General features: G+C 42.9%; 1 protein-coding gene across 5 annotated transcripts in view; it reads left to right on the plus strand.

The window, feature by feature from the left end:
- Positions 1-26,022, plus strand: part of POT1 (protection of telomeres 1) — a 210,110-nt gene that overhangs the window by 122,705 nt on the left and 61,383 nt on the right. For all 5 annotated transcript variants that reach the window (XR_008892655.1, XM_056573771.1, XM_056573772.1 and 2 more), the window contains 2 exons: positions 6,800-6,870; positions 20,320-20,376. Coding sequence is in view for 4 of the 5 variants with exons in the window: in XM_056573771.1 (XP_056429746.1) it covers positions 6,800-6,870; positions 20,320-20,376 (128 nt within the window). In the remaining variant the exon portion in view is untranslated. The remainder of the gene's footprint in view (positions 1-6,799; positions 6,871-20,319; positions 20,377-26,022) is intronic.

The raw sequence follows: 26,022 nt of genomic DNA on the forward strand, positions 1-26,022 counted from the left end.
GTTCTGCCCGGCCTATAGTGGGTGGGCAGAACAGGGAAATCAAAAGTTAACCCCCCCCCCCCCCCCCCGATGTGCTATTGGCTGTCACTTCTGGATGACCAATAGCAGGGATAGGAGGGGGGGCACCCCTGCCCACATGACTCCTATCCCTTCAGGGGGATTGTGGGTGTCTTAGACAACCCCAATTCCCCTTATTTTTTGGGTCACCGGAGACCCAGAAAGACCCAGAATCTGCGCAGATTTGCGGCGATTGCCGACATGGGGAGGGGGTGCCTTGGTGCTTAAGTTCCAGGTAGCAAAGGCGTACCAGTACGCCCATGGTCCCTAAGTGGTTAAAATTGTCTGACCCCTATAGCTTTTTTATTTTTCTGCGTACGGGGCAGTATGAGGGCTCATTTTTTGCACTGTGTTGTGAAGTTTTAAGCGGTACCATTTTTGTTTTGATCGCTTTTTATAAATTTTTTCATGATATAAAAAGTGACCAAAAAACTTTACTACTTTATTTTGGACTTTGGATTTTTTTTTCCGCGAACGCCATTGACCATGTTATTTAACCCCTTAAGGACATAGGGCGTATCCATATGCCCCCGTTTCTAAGTCCTTAAGGACCGAGGGCGTATGGATACGCCCTGAGCATTTCCGGCCCCCACCGCTAGCCGGAGGGGAGCCGGAGCCGGATGCCTGCTGAAATCGTTCAGCAGGCATCCCGGCATATCGCCCAGGGGGGTCATTATGTCCCCCCATGTCGGCGATTGCCGCAGATCGCTGGACAATTCAGTCCAGCGACGGCCCCGAACAGCCAGAGTCTGCAGGAGTGAGGTGGCACTGGTGCCACCTCACGATCGCCCTGATTCGTCGGCCGGATTACCGGCCGACCAATCTGGGCGCCTGCTGCGGGTGTCACTCCCGCAACCCGCTCCGCCCCTCTTCCGGAGGACGTGAGCGGGTGCGGGAAGACAACCCCCGGTGCTGGGGACCCCGATCCCCGGCGTCCCTGTTGGGATCGGGGCCCCAGGAGCGGCGGCGAGGGACAGTCCTGCAGTGTGGATCGTTGGAGGTGAGTGACAGCCTCCTGCTGTTGCTTAGCAACAGCTCCCAGCATACAATATGGGCATGCTGGGACTTGTAGTTTTGCAACAGCTGGAGGCACATTCTTTCTATGGAAAAGTGTACCTTCAGCTGTTGTGTAACTACAACTCCCAGCTTGCACAATCAGCTAAAGTGCATGCTGGGAGTTGTAGTGGTGCATCTGGTGGTTGCATAACTACAACTCCCAGCATGTCTGTTGGCTGTCGGTGACTGCTGAGAGTTGTAGTTTTGCAACAGCTGAAGGCACACTGAGTTAAGTAATAAACCAGTGTGTCTCCAGCTGTTGCATAACTACAATCCCCAGCCAATGTAGTATGCCTCCGGCTGTTGCATAACTACAAGACCCAGCATGCCCTTCCGCTGTCCGTACATGCTGGGGGTTGTAGCTTTTGCAACAGCTGAAGGCACACTGGTTGCAAAACACTGAGTTTGTTACCAAACTCGGTGTTTCACAACCTGTGTGTCTCCAGCTGTTGCAAAACTACAACTCCCAGCATGCACTGATAGACCGTACATGCTGGGAGTTGTAGTTTTGCAACAGCTGGATGTTTCCCCCCAATGTGAACGTACAGGGTACACTCACATGGGCGGAGGATTACAGTAAGTATCCGGCTGCAAGTTTGAGCTGCGGCAAATTTTCTGTCGCAGCTCAAACTGCCAGCGAGAAACTACTGTGAACCCCCCGCCCATACGACTGTACCCTAAAAACACTACACTACACTAACACACAATAAAATAAAAAGTAAAAAACACTACATATACACATACCCCTACACAGCCCCCTCCCCAATAAAAATGAAAAACGTCTGGTACGCCACTGTTTCCAGAACGGAGCCTCCAGCTGTTGCAAAACAACTACTCCCAGTATTGCCAGATAGCCACTGACTGTCCAGGCATGCTGGGAGTTTTACAACAGCTGGAGGCCCCCTGTTTGGGAATCACTGGCGTAGAATACCCCTATGTCCACCCCTATGCAATCCCTAATTTAGGCCTCAATTGCGCATGGCGCTCTCACTTTGGAGCCCTGTCGTATTTCAAGGCAACAGTTTAGGGTCACATATGGGGTATCGCCGTACTCGGGAGAAATTGGGCTTCAAATTTTGTGGGGTATTTTCTGCTATTACCCTTTTTAAAAATGTAACATTTTTGGGAAAACAAGCATTTTAGGTAAAAAAAAAAATTTTTTTTTTTACATATACAAAAGTCATGAAACACCTGTGGGGTATAAAGGTTCACTTAACCCCTTGTTACGTTCCCCGAGGGGTCTAGTTTCCAAAATGGTATGCCATGTGTTTTTTTTTTTTTTTTTTTGCTGTCCTGGCACCATAGGGGCTTCCTAAATGCGGCATGCCCCCAGAGCAAAATTTGCTTTCAAAAAGCCAAATGTGACTCCTTCTCTTCTGAGACCTGTAGTGCACCAGCAGAGCACTTTTCACCCCCATATGGGGTGTTTTCTGAATCGGGAGAAATTGGGCTTCAAATTTTGGGGGTGTTTTCTGCTATTACCCTTTTTAAAAATGTAAAAATTTTGGGAAACCAAGCATTTTAGGTAAAAAAAAATTAAAAATGTTCACATATGCAAAAGTCGTGAAACACCTGTAGGGTATTAAGGTTCACATTACCCCTTGTTACGTTCCCCGAGGGGTCTAGTTTCCAAAATGATATGCCATGTGTTTTTTTTTTTTTGCTGTTCTGGCACCATAGGGGCTTCCTAAATGCGGCATGCCCCCAGAGCAAAATTTGCTTTCAAAAAGCCAAATGTGACTCCTTCTCTTCTGAGACCTGTAGTGCGCCAGCAGAGCAATTTTCACCCCCATATGGGGTGTTTTCTGAATCGGGAGAAATTGGGTTTGAAATTTTGGGGGGTATTTTCTGCTATTACACTTTTTAAAAATGTAAAATTTTTGGGAAACCAAGCATTTTAGGTAAAAAAAAATAATTATTTTTTTTACATATGCAAAAGTCGTGAAACACCTGTGGGGTATTAAGGTTCACTTTACCCCTTGTTACGTTCCCTGAGGGGTCTAGGTTCCAAAATGGTATGCCATGTGTGTTTTTTTTGCTGTTCTGGCACCATAGGGGCTTCCTAAAGGTGACATGCCCCCCAAAAACCATTTGATGCTCCTTCCCTTCTGAGCCCTCTACTGCGCCCGCTGAACAATTAACATAGACATATGAGGTACGTGCTTACTCGAGAGAAATTGGGTTTCAAATACAAGTAAAAATTTTCTCCTTTTTACCCCTTGCAAAAATTCAAACATTGGGTCTACAAGAACATGCGAGTGTAAAAAATGAAGATTTTGAATTTTCTCCTTCACTTTGCTGCTATTCCTGTGAAACACCTAAAGGGTTAATACACTTACTGAATGTCATTTTGAATACTTTGGGGGGTGTAGTTTTTATAATGGGGTCTTTTATGGGGCATTTCTAATATGAAGGCCCTTCAAATCCACTTCAAACCTGAACTGGTCCATGAAAAATAGCGAGTTTGAAAATTTTGTGAAAAATGTCAAAATTGCTGCTGAACTTTGAAGCCCTCTGGTGTCTTCCAAAAGTAAAAACTCATAAATTTTATGATGCAAACATAAAGTAGACATATTGTATATGTGAACCCAAAAAAAAAATATTTTGAATATCCATTTTCCTTACAAGCAGTGAGCTTCAAAGTTAGAAAAATGCAAAATTTTCATTTTTTTCATCAAATTTGGTGATTTTTCACCAAGAAAGGATGCAAGTTACCATAAAATTTTACCACTTAGTTAAAGTAGAATATGTCACGAAAAAACAATCTCGGAATCAGAATGATAACTAAAAGCATTCCAGAGTTATTAATGTTTAAAGTTACAGTGGTCAGAATTGCAAAAAACGCTCCGGTCCTTAAGGTGAAAAAGAGCTCGGTCCTTAAGGGGTTAATTAAGGATATATTTTTATAATTGGGACAGTTCCGCATGCGGTGATACCATATATGTTTTTATTTACACAGTTTGTTTGTTTTTTATGGGAAATGGGGGGGGGTTGATTTAAACTTTTATTAAGGGAAGGGGTTAAATGATCTTCATTAACTTTTTTTTCCTCACTTTTTGTTTTTGTTTTTTTTGCAGTGTTATAGCCCCCTCTAGTGGCTATTATACTGCACTAACTGATCTTTTACATCAATCTTTATCTTATAGGATAACATTGATCTATGATTCTGCCGCTTAACTGCTCATGCCTGGATCTCAGGCACTGAGCAGTCATTCTGCAATTGGCGACGCAGGAGGAAAGTAAGGACCCTCCTTGTATCTGCTAGCTGTTCGGGACACTGCGATTTCGCTGAGGCGGTCCCGAACAGCCCGCTGAGCTAGCTGGGAGCAGTTTACTCTCACTTTAGACGTGATAATCAACTTTAACCCTAAAGGGTTAATAGCGCACGGCACCGTGATCCGTGCCGCACACTATTAGCCACGGGTCCCGGCCTGTTGTTAGTTGTTGTTGTTAGTTACTCGCTAAGTAAGGGAGCGGACTCGGGGCGTACAGGTACGCCCTGCGTCCTTAACCCCTTAAGGACCGGAGGTTTTTCCGTTTTTGCATTTTCGTTTTTTGCTCCTTGCCTTTAAAAAATCATAACTCTTTCAAATTTACACCTAAAAATCCATATGATGGCTTATTTTTTGCGCCACCAATTCTACTTTGTAATGACGTCAGTCATTTTGCCCAAAAATCTATGGTGAAGCGGGAAAAAAAATCATTGTGCGACAAAATTGAAAAAAAAACGCTGTTTTGTAACTTTTGGGGGCTTCCGTTTCTACGTAGTACATTTTTCGGTAACAATGACACCTGATATGTATTCTGTAGGTCCATACGATTAAAATGATACCCTACTTATATAGGTTTGATTTTGTCGGACTTCTGGAAAAAATCATAACTACATGCAGGAAAATTAATATGTTTAAAATTGTCATCTTCTGACCCCTATAACTTTTTTATTTTTCCGTGTATGGGGCGGTATGAGGGCTCATTTTTTGCGCCGTGATCTGAAGTTTTTAACGGTACCATTTTTGCATTGATAGGACTTATTGATATTTTGGACTTTGGAATTTTTGGGCGCGCACGCCATTGACCGAGCAGTTTAATTAATGATATATTTTTATAATTCGGACATTTCCGCATGCGGTGATACCATATATGTTTATTTTTATTTTTATTTACACTGTTTTTTTTTATTGGAAAAGGGGGGTGATTCAAACTTTTAATAGGGGAGGAGTTAAATGATCTTTATTCATTTTTTTTTGCAGTGTTATAGGTCCCATAGGGACCTATAACACTGCACACACTGATCTTCATCATTGATCACTGGTTTCTCATAAGAAACCAGTGATCAACGATTCTGCCGCATGACTGCTCATGCCTGGATCTCAGGCACTGAGCAGTCATTCGGCGATCGGACAGCGAGGAGGCAGGAAGGGGCCCTCCCGCTGTCCTGTCAGCTGTTCGGGATGCCGCGATTAGCCGCGGCTATCCCGAACAGCCCGACTGAGCTAGTCGGGAACTTTCACTTTTAGCCGCGCGGCTCAGCTCTGAGCGCGCGGCTAAAGGGTTAATAGCGCGCGGCGCCGCGATCGGCGCTGCGCGCTATTAGAGGCGGGTCCCGGCTTCACTATGACGCCGGGCCCGCCATGATATGACGCGGGGTTACTGTGTAACCCCGCGTTATATCAGAAGAGCAGGACCAAGGACGTACCGGTACGTCCTTGGTCCTTAAGGGGTTAAAGGGATTATCCAGGAAAAAACTTTTTTTTTTATATATATCAACTGGCTTCAGATAGTTAACACATTTGTAAATGACTTCTATTAAAAAAAATCTTAATCTTTTCAGTACTTTTTAGCTGCTGAAGCTGGGTTGTTCTTTTCTAAGTGCTCTCTGATGACACCTGTCTCGGGAGCTGTCCAGAGTAGAAGCAAATCCCCATAGCAAACCACTTCTACTCTGTGCAGTTCCTGAGACAAGCAGAGATGTCAGCAGAGAGCACTGTTGCCAGACAGAAAAGAACACCTCAACTTCAGCAGCTGATAATTATTGGAAGGATTAAGATTTTTTAATAGAAGTAATTTATACATCTTGATATCCGTGAAGAGAAATGAAAATATCGGCACTCACCAGTGTGGCTGCAGGGTCTTCTTTATTGAGACATACTCACATGCGGGGTACAGAAGAGAGGGGAGTGGGGAGACAAGTGGTGGCGACCGAGCTCTAGTTTCGCACACTTTGTGTGCTTCGTCCAACAAGTGTGCGAAACTAGAGCTCGGTCGCCACCACTTGTCCCCCCACTCCCCTCTCTTCTGTACCTCGCATGTGAGTATGTCTCAATAAAGAAGACCCTGCAGCCACACTGGTGAGTGCCAATATTTTCATTTCTCTTCACGGATATCATGAACTTTGCTTATTATAGTATCTGAGCACCACCAGAGGCATTACAGCTACACCAACTCCCACCTGCCATTCCTAATCCAGCACACTCACGCATTGCCGCACTACCTCCTTTGTGAGTAATTTATAAATCTGTTTAACTTTCTGGAGCCAGGTGATAGAAAAAAAATTCCTGGAATACCCATTTTAAGGAGTTAAGGGTTTAAAATGTCCTCCTATGTTACTCTACCAAAGCAGACACAACTGCAACACAAACAAATATTTTTAATACATCTGTTGACTTTTTTTTTTTCTTTTTTAAAGGGTCCTATATGCTGTAGATCTGAAACAGAATCAATCTTTAGACCCGGTAACCACATCAGATATGTATTCAGGTATGTGTACATATGTAATGCATTCTTAGTTTGAGCCATTTAATTATGCACTTAAAACATTCATTGCACACTGTTTAATAATACACATTTAGGTGCATGGGATATATTTATTAAAACCTGTGTAGAGGAAGAGTGTTGCAGTTTTTATTTTAATTTTATTTTTTTCATTTTTCAGAGGCACTTTTTCAAAATGGGGAAAAAGCAACAATCTGGTTACTCTGGGCAACTGCACCACTTTTCCTCTATGCAGGTTTTAATAAATCTCCACCATGGACACTCTTTCTAAAGCGGTATTGTTCAAAGTAAAAAAAAAAAATTTATCAGAATACATCCAAAGGACAGATGAAGCATACTTTAAAGTGGTACTTCGCCATAAAACATCTTCTCCCCTATCCAAAGGATAGGACATAAGATGTCTGATCGCGGGGATCCCGCCGCTGGGGACACCCGCGATCTCCGGTGTGGCACCCCAGTCATCCGTGCACGGAGCAAACTACACCTGCCACGCCCCCTCAATTCATCAACTCAGTAGGGACTCATTACGGATATAGGTTGAACTTGATGGACTCTGGTCTTTTTACAACCTTATGAACTTTGTTACTATGTAACTAATTCATGTATATGGGAGGAGGCGTGGCGGCTACGTACTAGCCCTCACGCCTTATTCCCATAGACATAAATGGAGGGGGCGTGGCGTGACTTCATAAAAACGAAAGCTCCAAGCTTCGGAGTTCTGAACGACTGGCAATCAGACATCTTATCCCCTATCACCTATATTTTGAGCAGCCTGCTAAATGTGCAAAAATTTTCACTTGCTACACTTGTCTTGACAAGGTCTATACTATAAGCTGAATCTGTTGAATGCGACTGTTCAAATTTGAATGCCACACAGAACGTGATTTATTTTCAAGCTTAAATGGGCACTGTCAGATTCAAAAACTTTTTATATGTTGTACATCTTGGCAAAACATTAACCTTTCTAATATACTTTATAGGAATTATTATTATTATTATTTTTTTTTTAAATCATGGCTTATAAAATCATGTTTTTGTCCAAGCTGAAGCACAGGCATGGACAAAAAGTCCAGTAAGTGAGGGTAAGCTAGCACTTCCCTGTGTCTGATAGGACAGGAGAGAGCACAGAGGAGTCCTATCAGAAAGGAGAGAGCACAGAGGAGTCCTGTCAGACAAGAGAGAGCACAGAGGAGTGCTATCAAACAGGAGAGAGCACAGAGGAGTCCTGTCAGACAAGAGAGAGCACAGAGGAGTGCTATCAAACAGGAGAGAGCACAGAGGAGTCCTATCAGATAGGAGAGAGCACAGAGGAGTGCTATCAGACAGTAGAGAGAGCCCAGAGGAGTACTATCAGACAGGAGAGAGAGCACAGAGTAGTACTATCAGACAGGAGAGAGAGCACAGAGTGGCGTACTCTCAGACAGGAGAGAGAGCACAGAGGAGTACTATCAGACAGGAGAGAGCACAGAGGAGTTTTATGAGACAGGAGAGAACACATAGAAGTACTATCAGACAGGAGAGAGCACAGAGGAGTACTATCAAACAGGAGAAAGCACAGAGGAGTACTAGCCCACCCTTACTTACTGAACTTTGTCCATGCCTGTGCTTCAGCTTGGACAAAGTTATTATTTAAAGGAAATAACATTTTCTTATAAAGTATATTAGAAAGGTTAATGTTTTGCCAAGATGTACAACATATAAAAAGTTTTTGTATCGGACAGTGCCCATTTAACCCCTTAATGACTCCTTTTGGCCTTAAGGACCTGGATAATTTTCTGTTTCGCACTTTCGTTTTTTACTCCTCCCCTTCTAAAAATCATAACGCTTTTCATTTTGCACTTACAGACCCATATAAGGGCTTGTTTTTTGCGTCACAGATTGTACTTTGAAATTACATCACTTATTGTATAACATTATCGGCGGCGAAACAAAAATAAAACAAGTTATTTGTGGGGTGAAATAATAATAATAAAAAAACAATTTTGAACTTTTGTAGGCTTCTGTTTCTACGCAGTGCACTTATTTACATTTAATAACTTTGTTTTTTACACTTTTTTTTTTAAAGTCATACACCAGTGATTCCCAACCGCGATGCCGCGGTACACGTGTGTGCCGTTCGGCACTACCTTTGGAGCCGCGTGATTTTGCCGTGATTTTATTTTTTTAAATGTCCCGCCCAGGCCTGTGCGTTTATGACTGACGGCGCAGGGGGGAAGGGAAGCCTGCGTGTGCACTGCTCGCACAGCGTCCCCCTCTCCCTTGTGGTGCAGTGAGCCGAAAATGGTGCCCTGGGGTGGAATGAACCTCATCTGCGCTGGACTCCCGTGCCTGCCATGGAACTGCAAGCTGCGCGGGCCGGCTTGCTTAAGGTGTACCGTACCCTTTCCACCCCTCTGTTACCCCTTCTCAATCCTGTCCAAACCCCCCCCCCCAACCACTGTCACCCAGGTCCACCCCCTACCCCCCCGTCACTCATGTCCACCCCCCTGTCATCCATGTCCACCTCACGTCACTCATGTCCACCCCCCCTCACACATTTCCACGCTCCTATCATCCCCATCACCCATGTCCACCCCCCCTCTCACCCATGTCCACCCTCCTGTCATCCATGTCCGCCCTGTCCATCCCTGTCACTCATGTTTACCCCCCCCGTCTACCCCCGAAGTCTACCCTGTCACCCATGACCACCCTCCTGTTCACCCATCTGTCCCTTTATCACCCCAGTCCACCCCTCTCTGTCACTCCTGTCCCTCTTTTTCCCCTTGTCCACCCCTCTGACCCCCTGTCTCCCATGTCCACCCTCCTGTCATCCATGTCCATCCCCCCATTCCAACCCTCTGTCACCCGTCACCCATGTTCACCCTCCATTGTCCACCCCTCTGACCACATCCTTGTCACCCATGTCCACCCCTCTGTCACCCCTGTCCAACCTTCTGTCACCCCCTATGCCCCCGTCACCCATGTCCACTCTTCTACACCCATCTGTCACCCTTGTACACCTCCCTACACCCCTCTGTACACTCCTCTACACCCCTCTGTCACCTATTTACACCCCTCTGTCACCCATGTACACTCCTCTACACCCATCTGTCACCCATGTACACCCATCTGTCACCCATGTACACCCATCTGTCACCCATGTACACCCATCTGTCACCCATGTACACCCATCTGTCACCCATGTACACCCATCTGTCACCCATGTACACCCATCTGTCACCCATGTACACCCATCTGTCACCCATGTACACCCATCTGTCACCCATGTACACCCATCTGTCACCCATGTACACCCATCTGTCACCCAGGTACACCCATCTGTCACCCAGGTACACCCATCTGTCACCCAGGTACACCCATCTGTCACCCAGGTACACCCATCTGTCACCCAGGTACACCCCTCTGTCACCCAGGTACACTTTTCTACACCCCTCTGTCACCCAGGTACACTTTTCTACACCCCTCTGTCACCCAGGTACACTTTTCTACACCCCTCTGTCACCCAGGTACACTTTTCTACACCCCTCTGTCACCCAGGTACACTTTTCTACACCCCTCTGTCACCCAGGTACACTTTTCTACACCCCTCTGTCACCCAGGTACACTTTTCTACACCCCTCTGTCACCCAGGTACACTTTTCTACACCCCTCTGTCACCCAGGTACACTTTTCTACACCCCTCTGTCACCCAGGTACACTTTTCTACACCCCTCTGTCACCCAGGTACACTTTTCTACACCCCTCTGTCACCCAGGTACACTTTTCTACACCCCTCTGTCACCCATTTACACTCTTCTACACCCCTCTGTCACCCATTTACACTCTTCTACACCCCTCTGTCACCTATGTACACTCCTCTACACCCCTCTGTCACCTATGTACACTCCTCTACACCCCTCTGTCACCTATGTACACTCCTCTACACCCCTTTAAAAAAAATTTTTTTTTTTGTCGTCAACTTCGTTAGTGGTGCCCCGCCGAAATTTTTTTTTCCAAGGTGTGCCCCGACCCGAAAAAGCTGGAGAAACACTGGCATACACTGTTGAATGCTATGCCATAGCATAGCATTGATCAGTGTTATCGGTGCTCTTCTGCTCCAGCCTGCATGACTGGCTGGGAGCATCAGACCAGCGATCGGATGGCAAGGAAGGCAGGGAAGGGCTTTCCTTAGGAGGCGAGGAGGCAGGTGTAAGGGTCCTCTCAGCTGATCGGGACATCGCAATTTCATTTCGATGGTTCCGATCAGCTCCGCTGAGCTGCCAGGATCGTTTCAAAAGGGTAAATGCTGGGTATGGGCCCGATCGGTGATGCACGGCATTAAAGGGGTATTCCAGGATATTTTTTTTATTTGACTATGCTACAGGGGCTGTAAAGTTAATGTAGTTCTGTACCTGTGTGTGATGGTGGTCTCACAATTCTTCTGTGATTATCGCCCCAATATTTATTTTTAATAGCATACAAAATTACTCCTGTCTCGGGAGTTCCCAGGTTGCAGTGCGTAGAGACCTGACATCACTAGTCTGGTGATCAGAGGGAGCCTATACTGTTTCAATTTTGCAACAGCTGTAGGCCCCCTGGTTCGAAAACACGGTTTCAATGGGTGTGGTGGCTGATGTGTGGGAGGAAGGAAAGTGACCTCATACTTGCAAGCATGGAACTGTGGGATGTGTAGTTTAGAGAACAAAATGCAACAGGAAATGCCAAGTTCTGGCAGGTAAGTACTAAAATCAACTTATGGTGGACAACCCCTTTAACCATGGGCCCAGTACCCACCGGATTTGAAGCGCGTTCAGCTCGTGAGCATGTTTTAAACCCCATAACGGGACCAGGGCATACATGTACACCCTTAGTCCTTAACCTTTTGGGGACGGAGGGCGTATGGATACGTCCTCGCTTCCCGGTACTTAAGGATAGAGGGCGTACCTGTACACCCTCCGCATTTCCGATCACCGCCGCTCGCTGGGCACTGATTGGACCGGGATGACTGCTGATATCAGCAGGCATCCCTTGGCAATGCCTAGGTGGTCCTGACTGGCGATTTGTGGCGATCCGGGCCAATCTGATCCCGATCGCCCGGAAAATAAGAATGATCAGAGCTGTCAGAGACTGCTCCGACCATCCTAAAGGATAGGAGTGAGGTGCCACCTCCTCCTATCCCCTGCCATTGGTCGATCAGGCTGACAACCAATGGCGGTGGGGGGGGGGTTAGAGTTCATTTCCCCCCGCTTTGCCCACCAATCGAAGTCCGTGCAGAGCTGGGGGGGGGGGGGGGGGAACACGAGTGGCGTGGTGGGGAGCATGGCTGGCTTACTGGACCGGCGGAGGCGGCATCCTGGAGCAGCGGCGGCATCGCACGAAAAGTGCGGCGTGGATCGCGGTAAGTGATCTTCACTTTGGCCTTCTAAGGTCTGCAAAACTACAACTCACAGCATGCCCACACAGCCAAAGGCTTTCTGGGCATGCTGGGAGTTGTAGTTTTGCAACATCTGGGGGGGGGGGTCACAGTCTGGAGACTACTGTGTAGTGGTTTCTAAACTGACTGTCTGGGCATGCTGGGAGTTGTAGTTTTGCAACATCTGAAGTGGCACAGTTTGGAGACTACTATACGGTGGTCTCCAAACTGTAGCCCTCCAGATGTTGCAAAAGCACAATTCCCAGCATGGCCAGACAGTCAGGGATGCTGGGCGTGTAGTTCTGCAATATCTGGCCCTTCAATGTGAATGTACCCTAAAAACACTACACTACACTAACAAATAATAAAAAGTGAAACACCACATATACACCCCTTTACAAGTCGCTCCCCCCCCCCCCCCCCTTATAAAAATGAAAAACGTGTCATACAGCAATGTTTCCTAAATGGAGCATCCAGCTGTTGCAAAACCACAGCCATAGACTGTCCTGCCAGGCTGGGAGTCTTGCAGCAGCTGGAGGCACCCTTTTTGGCAAACACTGCTGTATGGTTTTGGTGGAGACAATCCCCATCCTTGTAACTGGGTCTGCCCCTATTGCAAATTCCTTATTTAGGCCTCAAATGCGCATTGTGCTTTCTCACTTCAGAGCCCTGTCGTATTTCAGGGCAACAGTTTAGGGCCACATATGGGGTATTTCCGTTCTCAGGAGAAATTGCGTTACAAATTTTGGGGTGATGTTTCTCCTTTTACCCCTTATGAAAAGGTAAAGTTGGGGTCTACACCAGCATGTTAGTGTAAAATTTTTTTAATTTTTACACTAACATACTGGTGTTGCCCCATACTTTTCATTTTCACAAGGTAAAAGGAGAAAAAGACCACCAACATTTCTAACGCAATTTCTCCTGATTACGGAAGTATCCCATATGTTGGCGTAAAATGCTTTGCGGCCGAATTACATGGTTTGGAAGTGAGAGAGTGCCATGTACATTTGAGGCCTAAATTGGTGATTTGCACAGTGGTGGCTGATCGTTACAGCGGTTCTGACATGAACGTAAAAAAAAAAATACCCACGTGACCCCATTTTGGAAACTACACCCCTCACAGAACATAACAAGGGGGTAAAGTGAGCCTTAACAACCCACAGGTCTTTGACAAATTTTCGTTAAAGTTGGACATAAAAATTTAAAACATTTTCTTTCCCTGAAATGCTGGTGTTACCCATTATTTTTCATTTTCACAAGGGGTAATAGGAAAAGAAGCCCCCCAAAATTTGTAACCCCACTTTTTCTGAGTATATAAATACCCCATATGTGGATGAAAAGTGTTCTGCGGGCGAACTACAATGCTCAGAAGGGAAGGTGTGCCATTGGGCTTTTTGAGAGAGAATTAGGCTGGAATTGAAGGCTACGTGTGTTTACAAAGCCCCCATGGTGCCAGAACAGCGGACCCCCCCCCCCCCACATGTGACCCCATTTTGGAAACTACACCCCTCACAGAATGTAACAAGGGGTGCAGTGAGCATTTACACCCTACAGGTGTCTGGCAGATTTTTTGAACAGTCGTCCGTAAATATGAAAAATGTTATTCTTCATTTGCACAGCCCACTGGTCCAAAGATCTGTCAAATGCACCTCTTATTAATTCTGTGAGGGGTTTAGTTTCCAAAATGGGGTCACATGTGGGGGGGGGGGTCCACTGTTCTGGCACCATGGGGGCTTTGTAAACGCACATGGCCCCTGACTTCCATTCCAACCAAATTCTCTCTCCAAAAGCTCAATGGCGCTCCTCCTCTTCTGAGCATTGTAGTGCGCCGCAGAGCACTTTACATCCACATATGAGGTATTTCCATACTCAGAAGAAATGGGGTTAACCCCTTAACGACCACGGACGTAAATGTACGTCCTGGTTTGGCGGGACTTCCCGCACCAGGACGTACATTTACGTCCTGTGTATGACCGCGAGCATCGGAAGGGTGCTCGCGTCATACACGGCAGGCTAGCAGCCGGGGACCCGCCCATAATGGCCGATATTCGCGATCGTGCGGATGTCCGCCATTAACCCCTCAGATGCCGTGATCAATAGAGATCAGGGCATCTGCGGCATTGCCGTACTTTGATTGGATGATCGGATCACCCGCAGCGATCCGATCATCCAGCATGACGGCCGGAGGTCCCCTCACCTGGCTTCGGCCGTCTCCCGGGGTCTTCTGCTCTGGTCTGAGATTGAGTAGACCAGAGCAGAAGATCACCGATAATACTGAGCAGTGCTGTGTCCTATGCGTAGCACTGCACAGTATTAGCAATCAAATGATTGCTATAGATAGTCCCCTATGGAGACATAAAAAGTGTAAAAAAAAAAAAAAAAATCATCAAAATAATTGAAAAAATGTAAAAATTTAAAGTAAAAAAAAAAGTGAAAAACCCCCTCCCCCAATAAAAATGAAAAAGTTTTTCAAAAGCGTAATTTAAAAAAATAAACAAACATATTTGGTATCGCCGCGTGCGTAAATATCCGAACTATCAAAATATAATGTTAATGATCCCGTACGGTGAATGGCGTAAACGTAAAAAAAAAAAATGCTCCTTTTTTGTCACATTTTATTAAAAAAAATAATAAAAAATGTTCTAAAAGTTTTATATATGCAAATGTGGTATCTAAAAAAAAGTACAGATGACGGCGCAAAAAATGAGCCCTCATACCGCCCTATGTACGGAAAAATGAAAAAGTTATAGGTGGTCAAAATAGGGCGATTTTAGATTACTGATTTTGTACAAAAGGTTTTAGATTTTTTTTTAAAGCGGTACAAAAAGTATCTAGCCATGGGTATCATTTTAATCCTATTGACCCACAGAATAAAGAGCACATATTATTTTTACCGTAAATTGTACAGTGTGAAAACAAACCATTCCAAAATGTGCAAAATGTTGGTTTTCATTTAAATTTCCTCCCTACAAAAAAAATTTTTTTGGGTTCGCAGTACATTTTATGGTAAAATGAGAGGTTTCATTACAAAGTACAATTGGTCATGCAAAAAACAAGCCCTTATATGGGTCTGTAGATGGAAATATAAAGGAGTTATGGATTCTAGAAGGCGAGGAAAAAACGCAAAAATAAAATTGGCCTGGTCTTTAAGGTGAAAATGGGCTTGGTCATTAAGGGGTTAAAAATTTGGGGGCTTTTTCTCCTATTACCCCTTGTGATGATGAAAAATGTGGGGTAACATCAGCATTTTATTGACATTTTTTTTATTTTATTTTTTACGTCCCAATTTTACGAAAGTTTATCAATCACCTGTGGGGGGTGTTGAGGCTCACTGTACCCCTTGTTATGTTCCTTGAGGGGTGTAGTTTCCAAAATAGTAGGCCATGTGTTTTTTTTTTGTTTGTTTTTTCTGTTCTAGCACCATAGGGGCTTCCTAAATGCGACATGCCCCCCAAAAAACATTTCAGCAAAATTTGCTTTCCAGAAGCCAGATGTGACTCCTTCTCTCTGAGCTGAGTAGTTCGCCCGCAGAGCATTTTACGTCCTAACAAGGGGTATTTCCATACTCCATTACAAATTTTGGAGGGGCATTTTCTCCCATTACCCTTTGTAAAAATGGTAAATTTGTGGGGAAAAAACAGCACTTTAGTGAAAAACATTTATTTTTTTCATTTACACATCCAACTTTAACGAAAAGTCGTCAAACACCTGTTGGGTGTTAAGGCTCACTGGACCTCTTGTTATGTGCTTTGAGGGGTGTAGTTTCCAAAATAGTATGCCATGTGGTTTTTATTTTCGGTTCTGGCACCATAGAGGCTTCTTAAATGGGACATGCCCCTCAAAAACCATTTCAGAAACTCACTCTCCAAAATCCCATTGTCGCTCCTTCCCTTCTGAGCCCTCTAATGCGCTCCCCGAGCACTTCACATACACATATGAGGTATTTCCTTACTCGAGAGAAATTGGGTTACAAATTTTGGGGGGGCTTTTTCTCCTATTATCCCTTGTAAAAATTCAAAAACTGGGTCTACAAGAACAGGTGAGTGTAAAAAATGAAGATTTAGAATTTTCTCCTTCACTGCTATTCCTGTGAAACACCTAAAGGGTTAACAAACTTTCTGAATGTCATTTTGAATACTTTGAGGGGTGCAATTTTTATAATGGGGTCATTTATGGGGTATTTCTATTAGGGATCGACCGATTATCTGTTTGGCCGATGTTATCGGCCGATATTCACGTTTTTGGACGTTATCGGGATCGGCAATTACCTTGCCGATAATCCGACAATTACAAAATTTGTAATGCTTTTTCTCCCGAGTACTGATATACCCCATATGTGGAAGCGATCTTCAGGGGCATAACATGACTCAGGAGTGAGAGTGCACCATACATTTGAGGCCTAATTTGGTGATTTGCACAGGGGTGCAAAAAAAATTAAAAAAATACACCCCTCAAGAAATGTAAAAAGGGGTGCAGTGAGCATTTGCACCCCACTGGCGTTTGACAGATTTTTGGAATAGCTGTGCAGATGAAAAATATTTGTATTTTTTTTTTTACCACTATTCCAAAAAAATTATCGCAAACCTCCAGCTGTTGCAAAACCTCCAGCTGTTATTCTTAATTACAATTCATGATTTCCTAATTGCAGTGCATGATTTCCTGATTGCAGTGTGAGATTTCTTAATTCCATGGTATGATTTGCATGTGATTTCTTCATAGCAATGTGATTTCCTTATTGCAGTGCACAATTTTTTTATGGCAGTGTGTAATTTCTTGATTGCTGTGTTTGATTTATTGATTGCAGATTACAATTTCCTTATTTTAATGTGTGATTTCCTAATTGCAGTGTGTGATTTTATGCAGTGTGGTATTCCTTCATTGTAGTACATGATTTCTTGATGCAGCATTTTTTTTTTTTTTTGCAATGGAGTGTAATTTCTGGATTGCATTGTGTGCTTTCTTAAATCCATGGTGTGATTTACATGCGATTTCCTGGTTGCAGTGTGTGATTTCATGATTGTAGTATGTGATTCTGTGATTTCTTGATTGCAGTGCACAATTTTTTTGGAATGCCGTGTGGGATTTCTTGATTGCTGTGTGTGATTTATTTATTGCAGATTACAATTTCCTGATTTTAATGCGTGATTTTCTGATTGCAGTGTGTGATTTCCTAATTGAATGTGATTTCCTGCCTGCAGTGTCTGATTCCTTGATTGTAGTACATGATTTCTTGATGCAGTGTGATTTTTTTTTATTACAAAGTTTGATTTCTGCAGTAAGATTTCTTGTCTGCAGTGCTTTATTTCCTGATTGTAGTGTGTGATTTCCTGATTGCAGTGGGATTTCTTGATTGCAATGTTTTTTTTTTTTTTTATTATTATTATTATAGTGCGCGATTTTCTGATTGAAGTTTGTGATTTTTTTTATTCCAGTGTGTGACTTCCTGATTGCAATTTGTGGTTTCTTGATTGCAGAACATTATTTCATTTGCACAGCAGAAAAGACATCCACACAAAGAATGATTATGTTCTTTCTTTGAGCATAATTCCAGCAAGACTGCATTGCCACTGGCCGAATGTCTTAAAGGGACAAAATTATATTCATTTGGGAGCAGGTTAATAAATACCAAGGAATTTATATCTTAGTTGTTAAAAAGGGATTTGGGCATAATTGTTTTACAATAACAGTAAGTTAAAGGGGTATTCAATTAAAACTTTCACCACAAGATATATATTATTAGTACAAATTGTTCTGGCTTTATCATGCTTTTCTGTGATTCATACCTTACAGGAAGTTTTTTAGTATTTTCATATTAAATGTGTTATAATGTTTATCTCCTTCCTCTCTCCCATGACAATGTACCACCTTCTGCTGTCTGGAGCTTGGCTGGATCTTGTTTCTGAGCTCAGGCCCCATCCTGAGTGATCTCACCACCTCTGACCAGCCCCTACAGTCTACATTATTATATTCCTGTCATATACATACACACACACACACACACACACACACACACATATATATATATATATATATATATATATATATATATATATATATATATATCTTTATTGGGATATTTAGGGAGGCTGAGGTGTGTTTACAGCATGCTACCTTGTGCTGAACAATACCACTGTTAAGCAAATAGGGGATAGATGCAGCAGGTGCTTTAGATCTGTTGACTACAGAGCAATAGTCTGCTGTGAAATAAGATGATGTTCTGCTACAGCTCTGGCTGGGGAACTGGCAGGATTGCTGTGGGAGAGGAGTATGCAGGGTGGCGGGACTGTGATACAGAGCTAAGAGAAAGCAATGCATTCTGTAAATTGTAGTGCTGAGCAACTGCTCAACCAGGAAGTACAGGACTGAGACCCTTAAAAAATAGTTTTTTTGGAGGGCGGTTTCAGAACTGATACAGACAGGTAAGTAATGCTATATGCTTTTGTACCTTTATTATTATTATTAATAATAAATAAAAAAAAAATAAAAAAAAAAATATATATATATATAATATTTTTTTTTTATCATAATTATTTTTACTATTCCTTTACTTGATGCCAGAGTATCCCTTTAACATCAGTCAATAGGGCTTGTTTACCAAATATGTAGCATTATTACACAAATCCTGTGCATCAATTCTGAGCAGGATCCTGTATGTGTGAACGTACCCCTTAAGGTTATAGAGAAATTGCTGTCGTTGGCTTTTAACTTATATAGGTTGTATCAACTGGGACCTGGTGTTTTGCATATACAAGTTTTGCAGATAGATGTAAATGCTTTCCTATTTTTTAGAAACCACTACCGGAAATCTTGAAATAGTTCTTGTTATCGCTGATGGTTAACTCTCTGTGTTGCTGGTCTGTTTTTAGTATTTTTCTTTGATGGCCTAGAAGAAGGATTTATCAGAAAGGTAACTGGGTTTGTTCTGTTTCTATTACGATCTCCAGTGTCACAAGGAGGGCCAAGACGGTATACTTCTCAACCATAAGATTGCCTGTGAAAAGATTCTTCTTCTTAGTGAGGTAGTCTGAGTTTGTTGCTTGTTACCCTCAAAAATCTTGGGTGTTTTATTGGTCTCTATTTTCCAGATCTTATAATTTATTCTTCAGCCTTTCTTCCCTTGAGTGACAATAATGTAGGGAGGCTTCCAATGTTTTTGTTGTTGTTTCTGTAGCCTGGGCACTTTTTCATCTCAGCAGTTCTTTGTGCCTGTGCACAGTTTGAGGAATGCATTATATGTAGTCATTTGTCAGTTAGAGGTAGCAAGAGTTTAGAGCTCTATTGGTCTGATTATTTTTCACCTCTTGTGTTTTGGGTGGATCTGCTCTTTGAGATAAAATCGAGGTTGTGGTGTCATCTGCTAACAGTTCTAGTGAGATGTCAGTTTCCACTGTGGGGTCATTACAACCTGCTAAGATTTGGGCCAAACTCTTTGGAATTATTTTTAACCATTTTAGAAGTGTGGGTTGGTTAGAGCTGAAGAGCTAACTTCTGAGCCAACATGTTCAGGTATGGTAGACCTACGAGTAGGAAGACATTTTTCTATGGTAAGGTGGTTCTGAAGACCCTATCAGGTTTATGTTATTGGGAGAAGTGATTTTTCAGGAATGTTAGTTTCTTGTCCACCAGTGAAGTTGTTGGCACTATGTACAGGGTACAATCTGGTAAGAGTGGGGTTGTGGAACTTGGCTAATGGTTGCAGCAGTCCTTCAATATGTTTTGTTGACCTTGAAAAAAAATCCCCAAAATAGGCTGTACACATAAGGGATTAAAAAGATGGAACATTATTAAGTTTGTGACTTAGCACTCAAAAGTTTGCTTGTAAACAAAAGTCACTAAGGTAAGTGGCCAAGAATGATTGTTAAATAGGAACATTTGTTTGTTTTATCCAGGCATAATGTTGGTTCTATATGTCAACTACAAATATTTTTCTTATAGAAAATGGAGTATATTTAATATCATGAGAGTTGGTGCAGCATTGAGAACTGTTTGTTGAGGTGCAATCATGAAGAACGTTATTTTTGTGTCTTTTATCTTACATGCAGGTCAGATGTCACCACCCCTTGATGCTTTGGAGAGATGCCAGCAGCTTTCTGTGACAGGTATAAAACCATTAATGGATTTGAAGATCACAGTGAGAAAAGCTTCCTGCACAGCAGGTTATGTAGTTATCTGAAATGAGCTGTTCTCTTGTAGGGCTCATATCAAACTACATTTTAGATGAAAGAAAATAATAAGTGGAGAGTATAAAAACAAACAAAGCTCCTCTTTCCTACCTATATCATGTTCTAGAACATATTCTTTAATCCATAAAATGATGTGTATTTATATTTTAACTTTTTCATAGTGATTTGTATGTGCAATATATGTTTGTTCTGCAGACCTCTCCAACGTATTTCCCCAACAGGAAGTTATTATAGTCTGTGCGGTATTACATTCCAGTGGCGCTGCAGTTTGGTTTTAGTCACCATTTCTGCAAGCCCACGTTACACTTGTTACTTCAATTTTTAATAACCAGTATAAGTAAAATACTTGTTTATAGGGGTTCTACCAACCTATGAATATGGCATAAGTGTCTGATCACAAGGGGGTTCAATCACTGGAACCCACCACATTCTCTCCCTGTGGATAGGGAAAAGTGTCTTTAGTAGTAGAAAACCCTTCAAGCTGTTTCTATCTCATTTTCATTCTTACACAATTTAATATGAAGTAAAAAAAAATGCCTGAGCCATGGCGTGATGTCCTTTGGATATCATAACCTGACCTTACAATGTAATCACATTGTGCCTCGCTCTGCCTGTCTTCAAAAAAGCCTTTTAAATATTTATGGACTGTATTGTTTGGGCACAGTGATAGCAAGATATAACATTTGAACTGCAGGTAAGCCATGATGAACTACGCTTAATAACAACTTCTTCTCTGCTTCACACACACACACAAAATATGACAAAAAAGTGTCATTTACTAGAAATAGTTTGATTTGTGACATTTTAGTACATATAAACAATGCCCATTTTAACCTTAAAGGGGTACTAATTCATTAGCTGCATATTCAAAGTGCTGCTATTTCTAAGTGCATTGTAGAGATATTGCAAGAGGTAGGCTGGAGGTGGATGCAATCTTAAAAAAAAAAAAAAAGTATGATTTGTTTGTTTTAAATTCTCTCATCTTTAAAATGGCAAACTTGGTTCAGTGCAGGAATTGTTGTTCATTTATTTCATGTTTCACTCTTTGGAGGTTTGGATGCTGTTCTCCTTACTGCAGCAGGAATTTAAATTATCTCTTAAACAAACTCAGGCTGCGACTGCTACAATGCCACTGCCACAGAGGACCCCTAGAAATGGCAGATGAGTTACTGTAGGTTCTGGAAGACTTTAGAGTTGTAGATAGAAGACATGTCCCACAGTCTGTGGTTCTCCATAATTAATTTACAGCACTCTCAGAATGTAAGGGTAAGATGGATATTGGCTCAAGCACAGAGGGTGAGGAACCATTGACTCCTATGTCTAAGACTGCCGCCAAAGACAAAAAAAAGATAAAATGAAGTCTGAAAGGAAGCAGCTGTTGCTGGGTGATTCAATCATGAGAAGTGTGGAGCTTAAGGAAAAATGTTTTTGTTTTTGAGATTTCTCTCTGGTGCTACTGCTAAAAGAGATAGAAGGACATATTCTTAATATTGTTAAGCAAGCAAAGCCTGAAGGGGATGTGGTGTTCTTGTCCATCTAGGGACATATGACCTGGCTTGCAATGAAGTTTCAGAGGTGAAGGAATCTTATCTCACTTGGTAATGATGTACAGGATTTTGCATCCATGGTTTCATTTTCTGGAGTTCTGACTGCGCATAACATTCAGAATGATAGGCAGAGGCGCATTAAGGAGTTCAACTTATGGCTTAGAAAATGGTGTCAAGAGCAAGGATTTGTCTTTGTACCTCATGATAGCTCTACTTGGAATAGAAAGGAACTGTACAAAAAAGATGGTTAGTATCTTTCGCTCAAAGGAACGAATGTACTCTGTGAACAATTCCAAGAATTTGCTAAGAAGTACTAGGAAACTAGGAAAGTGTGGGGGGGGGGGGGGGCAAAAGAGTGAAAATCCATGAGTCCAATTGCCCACCGAAACAATGCCAGAACATGTCAGTAGCACAGAGGTTAAGAAATGATAAGCTCAGAGTCCTGTCTACAAATGCTCGCAATTTAGGTAATAAAATCAATGAACTTGAGATAATAGCATCTGAGATGTAGATTTAGTGGCTGTTACTTAGACATGGTTTAATGAAAGTGATGACTGGAACATAACCATACCAGGATACTCTTTATACAGAAGAGACAGAGAAGACAAGAAAGGAGGAGGAGAGTGGCCCTGTATGTGAAAACTAGCATAAAATCTAACCTAATACAAGTTAGTGAGGCCAACATAGTCGGTTTGGGTTACCTTGCAGTTTGGTAATCATGCAGTAACTCATGTAGGTGTGATGTATAGGCCACCTGGCCAATTTAAACAATTAGATGATCTATTAGTTGAGTAAATAGCTAAAATGACAATGAAAGTAGAAGTTATCATCATGGGAGACTTCAATCTTCCGGATATAAACTGGAAAACCAAAATAGCTAGTTCTGCCAGGAGTACAGATATTCTAAATTCCCTACTGGAATTATCTCTACAACAAGTGGTTGAGGAGTCAACCCGTAGGGAGGCCATTTTGGATTTTGTATTCACAAATGGGGATTTGGTATATGATGTAATTGTAGGAGAAAGCTTGGGATCTAGTGATCACCAGTCAGTGTGGTTTAATATAAGAACAGTGAAGGAGTCACACCACACAAAAACAAAAGTTTTAGATTTTAGAAAAACAGATTACTCATAAATGAGTCCCTATCAGACTGGAACGGGTTACATAGAGTCCAGGAGAAATGGGACTACTTAACCCCTTCAGGACGGAGCCCATTTTGGCCTTAAGGACCGGAGCGTTTTTTGCACATCTGACCACTGTCACTTTAAACATTAATAACTCTGGAATGCTTTTAGTTATCATTCTGATTCCGAGATTGTTTTTTCGTGACATATTCTACTTTAACATAGTGGTAAATTTTTGTCGATACTTGCATCCTTTCTTGGTGAAAAATTTGAAAATTTAGCATTTTTCTAACTTTGAAGCTTTCTGCTTGTAAGGAAAATGGATATTACGAATACATTTTTTTTTTGGTTCACATATACAATATGTCTACTTTATATTTGCATCATAAAATTGATGAGTTTTTACTTTTGGAAGACACCAGAGGGCTTCAACGGTCAGCAGCAATTTTCCGATTTTTCACAAAATTTTCAAACTCAGTATTTTTCAGGGACCAGTTCAGGTTTGAAGTGGATTTGAAGGGTCTTCATATTAGAAATACCCCATAAATGACCCCATTATAAAAACTACACCCCCCAAAGTATTCAAAATGACATTCAGTCAGCATTTTAACCCTTTAGGTGTTTCACACGAATAGCAGCAAAGTGAAGGAGAAAATTCACAATCTTCATTTTTTACACTCACATGTTCTTGTAGACCCAATTTTTGAATTTTTACAAGGGGTTAAAGGACAAAATTTTGTATTTTGTTTTTGTAGCCCAATTTCTCTCGAGTAAGCACATACCTCATATGTCTATGTAAAGTGTTCGGCGGGCGCAGTAGAGGGCTCAGAAGGGAAGGAGCGACAAGGGGATTTTGGGGAGTACGTTTTTCTGAAATGGTTTTTGGGGGGCATGTTACCTTTAGGAAGCCCTTATGGTGCCAGAACAGCAAAAAAAACCCACATGGCATACCATTTTGGAAACTAGACCCCTCGGGGAATGTAACATGGGATAAAGTGAACCTTAATACCCCTCAGGTGTTTCACGACTTTTGCAAATGTAAAAAAAAAAAAAAAGAATTTTACCTAAAATGCTTGTTTTCCCCAAAAAAATTTATTTTTAAAAAGGGTAATAGCAGAAAATACCCCTAAAAATTTGAAGCCCAATTTCTCCCGATTCAGAAAACGCCCCATATGGGGGTGAAAAGTGCTCTGCTGGCGCACTACAGGTCTCAGAAGAGAAGGAGTCACATTTGGCTTTTTGAACGCAAATTTTGCTCTGGGGGCATGCCGCATTTAGGAAGCCCCTATGGTGCCAGGATAGCAAAAAAAAAAACACATGGCATACCATTTTGGAAACTAGACCCCTCGGGGAACGTAACAAGGGGTTAAGTGAACCTTTATACCCCACAGGTGTTTCACGACTTTTGCATATGTAAAAATTTTTTTTTTTTTTTTTTACCTAAAATGCTTGTTTTCCCAAAAATTTTACATTTTTAAAAAGGGTAAAAGCAGAAAATACCCCCCAAAATTTGTAACACAATTTCTCCCGAGTAGGGCGATACCCCATATGTGACCCTAAACTGTTGCCTTGAAATACGACAGGGCTCCAAAGTGAGAGCGCCATGCGCATTTGAGGCCTAAATTAGGGATTGCATAGGGGTGGACATAGGGGTATTCTACGCCAGTGATTCCCAAACAGGGTGCCTCCAGCTGTTGCAAAACTCCCAGCATGCCTGGACAGTCAACGGCTGTCCGACAATACTGGGAGTTGTTTTGCAACAGCTGGAGGCTCCGTTCTGGAAACAGTGGTGTACCAGACGTTTTTCATTTTTATTGGGGAGGGGAGGGGGGCTGTGTAGGGGTATGTGTTTATGTAGTGTTTTTTACTTTTTATTTTTTGTGTTAGTGTAGTGTAGTGTTTTTAGGGTACAGTCGCACAGGCGGGGGGTTCACAGTAGTTTCTCGCTGGCAATTTGAGCTGCAGCAGAAAGTTTGCGGCAGCTCAAATTTGCAGCCAGATACTTACTGTAATCCTCCGCCCATGTGAGTGTACCCAGTACGTTCACATTGTGGGGGGGGGGGACATCCAGCTGTTGCATAACTACAACTCCCAGCATGCCCGTTGGCTGTCGGTGACTGCTGAGAGTTGCAGTTTTGCAACAACTGAAGGCACACTGGTTATGTATCACTGAGTTTGTGACCTAACTCAGTGTTTCACAACCAGTGTGCCTCCAGCTGTTGCAAAACTACAACTCCCAGCATGTACGGTGCATGGTGTACGGTGACTGCTGAGAGTTGTAGTTTGCAACAGCTGGAGGCACACCGGTCGTGAAACACTGAGTTAGGTAAAAAAAAACTCTGAGTTTCACAACCAGTGTGCCTTCAGCTGTTGCAAAACTACAACTCTCAGCAGTCACCGACAGCCAACGGGCATGCTGGGAGTTGTAGTTATGCAACCAGCAGATGCACCACTACAACTCCCAGCATGCACTTTAGCTGTTTGTGCAAGCTGGGAGTTGTAGTTATACAACAGCTGAAGGTACACTTTTCCATAGAAAGAATGTGCCTCCAGCTGTTGCAAAACCATAAGTCCCAGCATGCCCATAAGGGAATGCTGGGAGTTGTGGTGGTCTGCCTCCTGCTGTTGCATAACTACAGCTCCCAGCATGCCCTTTTTGCATGCTGGGAGCTGTTGCTAAGCAACAGCAGGAGGCTGTCACTCACCTCCAACGATCCTCGCCGCACAGGTCAGTCCCTCGTCGTCTCCGCCGCCGCAGCTGCTCCTGGGGCCCCGATCCCAACAGGGGCGCCGGGGATCGGTGTCCCCAGCACCGGGGGTCGTCTTCCCGCACCCGCTCACGTCCTCCAGAAGAGGGGCGGAGCGGGTGCGGGAGTGACACCCCCAGCAGG

The sequence above is a fragment of the Hyla sarda genome, chromosome 4 (assembly GCF_029499605.1).
Source record: "Hyla sarda isolate aHylSar1 chromosome 4, aHylSar1.hap1, whole genome shotgun sequence".
Taxonomy (NCBI): Eukaryota; Metazoa; Chordata; class Amphibia; order Anura; family Hylidae; genus Hyla; species Hyla sarda.